General features: G+C 32.9%; 1 protein-coding gene across 1 annotated transcript; it reads right to left on the reverse strand.

Annotated features, from left to right (window-relative positions):
* Window positions 1-4058: 4058 nt before the first annotated feature.
* On the reverse strand, window positions 4059-8031 carry LOC134241244 (uncharacterized). Its single transcript, XM_062723304.1, has 2 exons — window positions 7926-8031; window positions 4059-4321 (listed from the first exon to the last, which is right to left on the reverse strand). Exons 1-2 carry the CDS (start codon window positions 8029-8031, stop codon window positions 4059-4061), a joined length of 369 nt encoding a protein of 122 aa, XP_062579288.1.
* Between the last annotated feature and the right edge of the window lie 585 nt (window positions 8032-8616).

Below are 8616 nucleotides of genomic sequence, written 5' to 3' on the forward strand. Positions count from 1 at the left end.
AAAAAGTGTTAACACACCGTATAACAAACGTGCAACGGTGGTTTTGGGGTTGGGGGCAGGAATCCCGTCCTTCCATCTTTAGTGACCAAAATATACATAGGATTAATAAATTCATTGGTTTTACTTTGTAGGACATTGCTTAAGATTAGCTGAATTAAGAGTTGAAAACCTTTTTTTCTATAAAACTATAAAGTCTAAGAGCCCCCCCCCCCCCCTTGGTCTCCAACTATACACCGCCCCCCTTCCTTGTTCAAGATTCCCATGTCCGCCACTGATATGTGCCCATGCATGCTTGCTAAGGCATATTCAACTCATTTAGACTGATATATAGATTTTTGTAATAGAATTCTGGCACTGGAATTGTTGAAAAAATTACTAATTCCAGTGACGCAGCATCTTCTTTGAAAGGGGAAGCAGGCGCGGATCCAGAAATTGAAGTAAGAGGGGGCGCCAAAAATAGGCAAGGCGCCTTGAGGCCCCCAGTGGGTCCAGGGCAAAGCATTGGTGGGGGCCCAGGGATCGAAGCTCCCGGAAGCTCCAGGGTTCTAGAGATTTTGTAGGGTAAAAATGAGGTCTACCAAGTAGACATATTGACATTTTCTAGACGAAACTGTGATTTACGTTAACTTTGACAATTTTAGGGGGGGCGCTCGCCGGATGCGCCCCCCCCTTAAATCCGCCACTGGGAGGTCAGCAAGAAAAAAAAAATTCTACTCGAAACAAAAAACAGTCCTAATTTTTTTTTTCAAGTATTCTACATTACCCGTAGTGGACTATACTTCAAGAAAAAGTGGGGATGGGGCTGTACTTTCCATGAACATTACATTTCCTATAGTAAAGTTATATATGGGAAAAGAGGGGGGGGCTGATATTATGTGCCTGAAATTCGTCCTAATCAATGAGGAGCCCCCCCCCTTTCTCTTACCAGTCATTAATACACGGATATACAGCTTTGAGATAATGAAAATGTATTTTTACATCAGGTAATGAACTATTGGAATCAATATGATGAAGAGTTAACACAATATAAAGATGTTTTTAAATCACATTAGAAAAGGTTGACATAACGTAATTATATATCCACATCACGGAATGGAGTTTTGACATAATGTAATAAAGTGTTGATATAATATAAAGATATGTTCACATTATGTTATACACTTTTTACACCACGTAATAAAGCAATGACATGAAGGTAAGATGTGTTCACCTAGCATCATGATGCTCCCGACGTATGAAAAAGATAAATCCATATCACGTAATAATGCTTCGATATAATAAAAATATACACTCTCAAAAAGGAATGGATTTTTGACTTCATGTAATGATAAGTTTAATTATAAAACACAATTTGCTTGACGTAATGCAATTTTGACCTCGCATATTAAAGAAATGAAATGATGTAAAGAAACATTCATTTCAAGTAATAAAGTTTTAACACAATGTAAACACATAATCACTTAACAAAATGGATTTTTTACTTCAAGTTATGAAGTACTGACATAATAAAAGAATGTATTTACTTCATGTAATGCAGCATTGACATGATGTTATGATATTTTCACATCATATCATAAAAATGACATAACGTAAAGATATGTTCACATCACGTAATGATAAATTGACATAATAAATGCATAGTTGTATGCTATAAGGCAGTGATGGCGTTCCATAATAGGGTTTTATCACTAGGACTCAGTAGACGGTGATTTGTTTTCAAATATGTCTTCATGGTCATTTTTAAAGCTTCATTTAATTTTCCAATTAATGTTTACAAAATTTGTGGATATTCGTTTCCATTCATTATTATTTAACATCCATTCTATTGCCTCCGACTTAAACGTATTTTCGTTTTAATTTCTTAACTTAGGCCTAACTTTCATAATGACAAAAAATCAAATTCAAATTTTTTATGAAATGGTTCTACATTGCTTAAATATTTTCTTCATACATGTCTTATATGTAAAATGTTTAAAGAGTGAGATTCATAATTTGAAATAATGACGATCAAAATTGATGTTTGATAAAACTGTTGTTGACGTTACAATTAAAACACACACCAAACATACAAAAACAATCCATTCAAGGTTTATTCCTTTCAAGAGAACAAGAATTGCAAGAAGTATGATCCCCTGAAAAAAAATAATAACACAATAAAAAATACACTTTATGGTTTTAAATCAGTACAAATGTTTTATGTAAAATTCATCAAATAAATGTAGCTATGTACATACTGTACTTAGTAAAAGCTTTTAAAAAAGCTAAGGCTACCAAAAACCATTTCAAATAATATAATAAATACACACACAAGATTTTTTTGAAAAGTTTTAAAGCAAAACGAGTCTTAACACTTCTCATTAATCAATTGCCATTAAGTGTTAAGTGCGACACTGTTAATCATGAATGTCCATTTTTCTCCAATACTATTTGCAAAATATGCAAACATCTTGCTTACGTGGTCACTATTTCTACTTATATGCAAAGACATTAATTATTTTTAACTGCATGAGGATCTAATTTTTTATTTTGTTTTACTTTTTACTAACTCTACTTATTGTCACGAGGAAATATACTACGAGATGGTTCTTTCTTTTTCTATTTTGGCCACTTCCGGTGCTTCCTGCGCGCTGTTTTCCTTCAAGTGGTCGAGGTAAGTAGTTCCTTACAGGAAATCATGAAAAAAAAATAAGAGTTATAACCCAATATTTTGAGTTTGAATTTTATTCTCTCTCTGAAGATTTTTCAAATTAGTTGCCTTTTAAGATTTTATAAGTTGCAAATAATAGATATTTTCAAAGTTAAAAAGTCATGATTGAAGTTGGCATAAAATAATTACAAAAGAAATACATGACTCTGTACCTCCGTATTTCGTGTTCATCTGGTCACAGGCATTATTGTATGCACCCGACAAATAATACTCCTGAAAGGCGGTTGAAGTATGAAGCTTTGCTTACGTTTTCGGAAATGAATATTAAAATTCTGCATTTGAAATTTGTTCAATAATTTAAAACAGTTATTCCTTATGATACAGAAATATCTCAATTTTCATAGTTTGACGGAATGGGTTGAAAAGTAATTTATATAAAAAAAAATATTGGCAATAGAAAATACATGTAGTAACCAAAATTTAAACATAGTTCAGATCTGAATGAGTCGATTGACTATAAAATGGTTCTCATTATTAAACTCTGGTAAGATAATTCATTTGATTGTATGGAATAATTTCTATGGAATGTTTTATCTCTATCATAGGGTAATTACAGCTAAATTAGAAGAAGGGTTGTTTTTCCTTTAATATTCGTGGAGCTACTCTGATTTGCTTTTGTTTTCCTTTTCCAGCCAATTCTGATCGCATGCTGCTCATTTTTAAACTTAAATTGGAAAATGCCATCAATTTCACGAAGATAAGTCATAATCCACACATTCCTGGTAGTTTGTTTTTTGTATCCATCATCAATTTAAATGTTATTTGAAAATAATATTCTTGCGCATATATGGATTTTCTTAGATATAAGAAATTTATTACCTGTGTAAAGATGTAAAAGTTTTGCTATTTGCAAACCTCTCTGCTGTCTGTATTATACGGTTAGGAGAGGGAATATCCTTTTTTACATTTACATGTATCTTCACTAACTGTTAAGAAAAATATTCTAGCGATTCTATTGATATTTTTTCCTCCTTGTCTGATTAAATAGTATTTCTTCAGCGATTCTTTGGAAAGAATTTTGCAGAGAAACTTTATTTAGATATAAAGACTTCCAATTTTCTACTTTATCACTTTTTTCTAGACTTGTATCATGTTGTAAATTTTGCATTTAATGAATGGAGGTAAATGCATATTTTACTACACGATCGTAATTATGTTTGAATGCTTTAATGGATTCTGTGTTAATTCTGTTTACTTTTTGAAATTTAGAATTATTAGATTATGCATTTAGGGACTAATGTCAGGTCAGTGTCATGTTCTATGTACGATTTCTTAATATAGATATAATTATATTGTTATATATTATATCTATTTTGATAGTTCTGCATATTTATTTCAGACAATAATTTTGTTACAATTTAAATCCAGTGAATGATGACCAGTCAGCATAAGCATACAATCCAAACGAACCATCTGTTCTTATCCAAACTTCGTCTTTCCTCTTCATTTTTATTACAGCTGATGAAGTTCCGGACGCCCAGTGAGAACTGCCTGACACTCCATTGACATGATTATAACCAATAATTTTACCGTTGAGAACAATTTCAGTGTGGAATTGTTTTCCACCCTTTGTTACATTGGTCCACATAAATGAGAACAGACCATCTTCAGGCGCTGTGAATTTACAGGTGTTTGTGTTATAGGCATTTCCAGTTTTATGTTACTTTCCCATAAACAACAACAACGTAGTTACCATGAAAAGCGATGTTTTCTATCAAAACAAATAATGAAGATAGCCATGTAAGTGTACTTTAAAACAGAGGATTAAATCTTAGATTATTTTTATTTTTTGCATTTTGCTTTTTTGATATTTTTGTAATCATGAAAAAATGAATGGCATAATTTTCTTTTTTATTGAAAACAGCTCTCTGACTTCACTTTATCTATCGTCAGCTTCCATCAAAGCAATATACCCTTATCATCTCCATATGTAGTTTGTGTCTCCCAGTTGATTCGATACGTAAAATCAAGCTCTACGTTCGACCTTTTTTTTAAAAACGAGGCAAGCAATGGACAAGCAAGTTGACTAAAAAGAATATCAAAAGCCTTGTTAAACATAATCATTTTACAGGTTCTATGGTCGATGTAACCAAGCCGGCTTTGAGCCAGCACATAGATATATTTAGATATTTTAAATTTGCGATTGTTTTAAAGGACATTTATTGTTACATTTTTAATTTATTCATTCTGAAAGCCATAAGTAAAAGTATTTGAAGATAACGCAATCAAATAATTTGCTTTATACATCACTATCGTACTATACGAACATAAAATTTTGATTTATATAAGTAATACACAAACTATAATGCTTAAAACCAACAATAACAATACAAAAATAGGAGAAGAGAAAACACGGACCTCCAAAACATTGGAGGTGGGATCAGGTGCCATGAAGGAGTGAGTATCCTCTGCCGACCGTTCACATCCGCCGTGTGCTCCTTGTCATGATCGGGAAATAACGCGAAAATCTGTGGTGAATTCATTGTGTAAATAATGTACTAACAATTAGTATAAAAAACGTCAGTCAGCATTTGAATCAGCGATAAATTGTATTAGCTGATACGGTTATTTTATCGACCATAGTACTTATGCAATGGTGACTTTAAACGAGACTGCTGATATTCTTGTTTCATCAACTTGCTTGTCAATAGTTTACTCGTTTCAGAAATCGTTCTTACTTAGAGCATGTTATTGCTTATCGAATCAACTGAGATATATACACACTACTATTACACAGAGTACCATCTATGAAAAACTGACCAATATACAAGGAAAGCAACAAAGAATTATGTGGCTATTTAAAAGTTTCATCAATCTGACAAGTAAAATAAATCTGTTCGTGAGAAATATAGAGAGATATCAAACGAAATAATGGAAAGCTAAAAAGCAATGACCCAGTCCTGTTTTTCAGTCCGATCTACATGTAATGAAATATACACTTAACAAAACTTCTAAGTGTTCACTTTAATAAATGCATTTATTTTAAAACTACTTTATAGAATGGTATGATATTTTCAAATTATTACAACAAATGAGTCTTCTCAACAATTGTAGAAAGAAAATAAAATATCACTGATGAAAACCAATGTTCCGTGACGAAGATTAAAAACAATAAATCTGTAATTTGCGGCACGTGCTTTGTGTAATTAGCATCATTTTGTGATGATTATCAAATTTTAAAAACTGGTTTCACTAAAAAACACAAAACATTGGCAAAATGACCACTGATATAGAAGGGAGAGCCGTTGGAACGTTGATATCTGGACCATCCTTTCACCACGTTTTACTCACTTTTACTTTAGTGTTTAATTTCTTTTATATTACTTTTAAAAATTAACAACCAATATCGAAACCCATTTAAACACATTTTTCTATAGGCTGTGCGTCATTTTACATCGCCAATTTATCACAATTTGGAAGTTTCGGACAAAATTTAACCAAACCAGAAGTGACCTTGATCTTCATCTAAGGCCAAAATTTTGCATCACACCAGGTTAAAAAAGTATTAAAATGTCCTGAAACAATCTTAGAAATATGAAAATAAACAATTTCAATCGTATGAAAATGATAAGAAATCGGTGCTCGTGGCAGTCTAACATCAGCTTAAGCAGTCTGAATCATCCTTAAAGCGGTGCACTTACGTGCTAAACATCCTAGGATATTGACCTAAAGGCATCTATGTGATGATGCACTGCCAGATTCCCGGATCTGAATCTCATTGAACACATTTGGGATTTTTATTAGGAATGTCAAAGCCCCCCCCCTCCAAACAATTTCAACGGTTTAGAAAGCTCTATGCAGTAAGTGTGGCAGCAGATGGGTCAATCCCCTATTCAGGGGTACCTGGTATCCGAGAGTAAAGATTGTCTTGTAGTAATTAGAGCGAGTGGAGGTCTTACTCCATAGAGATTTCTTGTGTGAATTTTCATTTTGAGGGTACATCATTTCCTTGACACTTTGCTTAAAATTCTGACGAGATACTTACATGAAATTTACGCAACATCGAACTTAAATGTTTATGATTAACCATGAATTAAAGAAAGTATTTATTGTATGCATTTGCTCTTTAAAACTTAAAAAATGTTAGATGAACACTTAGAAGTTTGGTTCAGTATATACTTATTCAGCCCCGCCCTACCACAAGAACCCCTGACCCCAGGGCCATGAATTTCACAATTTTGTTAGAGGACTCAATGCTGATTACAATCATGCCAACAGTATGACTGCTTGATGTCCAGGAGTAAAGAAGAAGATTTTTAAAGATTGCATTAATTTTAGTGGTGTTGGCCCCACCCCCAGGCCCCAGGGGGGTAGGGATCATGAAATTCGCAATTTTTGTTTCCCTTCACCCATAGATGCTTTGTGCCAAATTTGGTTGAAATTGGTTCAGTGGTTGCAGAGAAGAAGCTGAAAATGTTCAAAAGTTTACGACCGATTGACGACGAACGACGTACGACGACGGACGAAAACAGAGAGCAATAGGTCACCTGAGTGACTCAGGTGACCTAACAAGATGTATTGTGAGCAATGATTCACTAAATACCTCCCGCCTCCCATAAATGTATGAATATTATGTCAAAATCCATGTTTTGTTCTGAGAAACCCGAAATAAGTGTCAGATTAGTGAAAGGAAAATAGGTGGTACACTATGGCATTTTTTACAAAAAAAAAATGTGTTAAAGTATCATCAAATTTTATTCGGTTGCACAGAATGAGCTCCTGATGAGAGACGAGCACCCTTCAATATCACAAAAGGAAGGTAGTGTCCATGTTTTGCTATGGACAACACAAAATATGTGTTGAACAGACAGAGGGACAAACATAAGGCTAGACGGACGGTCGGACAGACAAACACACGGCCTAACCTCCTTTGAGCAAGTAAGAAAAAAACAATTATAGACTTATGTAACTCTTCTTCTATTAATTGATATCTGAAGTATAAACATAAGGAATTTATCGCAAGTTTGATTAATAATGGAATATATTTAAGTACTCTTACTTGCTTTACACAATATTAATGCATAAATGACATTGTCAATTCGATTTTAGGGAAAATCCTTATTCATTTGGAAAATGATAATATTTCACGAATTTTATTATGATTTACGTTAAGCTTGTTAAATTAGAAAAATATCTTTAAAATCGAACCTATCTTAATAGTTCACAAATAATATTTCTAAGAATGTTACAACAAGATACTTTGAAAGACTATACTGACCTTTCTGGAATATATTTAATAGACCTATCAACTTCATACCAAATTCCATGATAGATATTTCAGTTTTCTTTTGTTCTTCATCACTGTTATTTTTGGCTTCATTCATCATTCTTTGCACGTGCACATCTGAGAGGTAAAATAACTATCGTATGACTAATTTAATAAGCTAAGATCTGGATATCACAGAGAATAACATTTTATTCATTTAAAAACATAAATATAAATTTAATAAAATCTTCAGTTATAGTACAAGTTGTGTTCAGAACGTGTTCCGAACGAGTTAAAAAACTTCCAGTAGACTTCCTCAAGTTTTTCTTGCACGCTGCCACTGTTCTGATAATGTACAGATCACGTGGTCCAAAAGAAACACGAAAACGGTTTTAAAACATATTGGAAAGAGCAGTCTAACATCTTCCTCGACCTTATATTTCGTACACATCAGGTTATTCTTTTAAAAGGAAAATAAACCATATTCCAGAATTTGCCCAATTTTGAAAAAGAAAAGTGGAATTTAGATTTCTTTATCAAATTTTAGCACGGTGTACAAAACAGTGCGATCACCTGTCTTTATATAAAAGGTGAACAAAAGAACATTGATTAATTTTAAACAAAATCTTTAAAGAATACATAGATGTAAATATGACATAAATAGGGATCCCTGGAAACTCAGGAGATGGGTGCCTATGAGGAA

Source organism: Saccostrea cucullata, unplaced genomic scaffold (genome assembly GCF_032062105.1).
Source record: "Saccostrea cucullata isolate Sc308-1 unplaced genomic scaffold, CSIRO_AGI_Scuc_v1 ctg4157, whole genome shotgun sequence".
Taxonomy (NCBI): domain Eukaryota; kingdom Metazoa; phylum Mollusca; class Bivalvia; order Ostreida; family Ostreidae; genus Saccostrea; species Saccostrea cuccullata.

Excerpts from the sequence above, each read along its gene's own strand:
- LOC134241244 (XM_062723304.1), bottom strand. The coding sequence starts at position 8,031 with ATGAATGAAGCCAAAAATAACAGTGATGAAGAACAAAAGAAAACTGAA. Across the intron at positions 4,322-7,925 it reads ATTAAATATATTCCAGAAAG|CGCCTGAAGATGGTCTGTTC; the intron begins GTCAGTATAGTC and ends GTAAATTCACAG.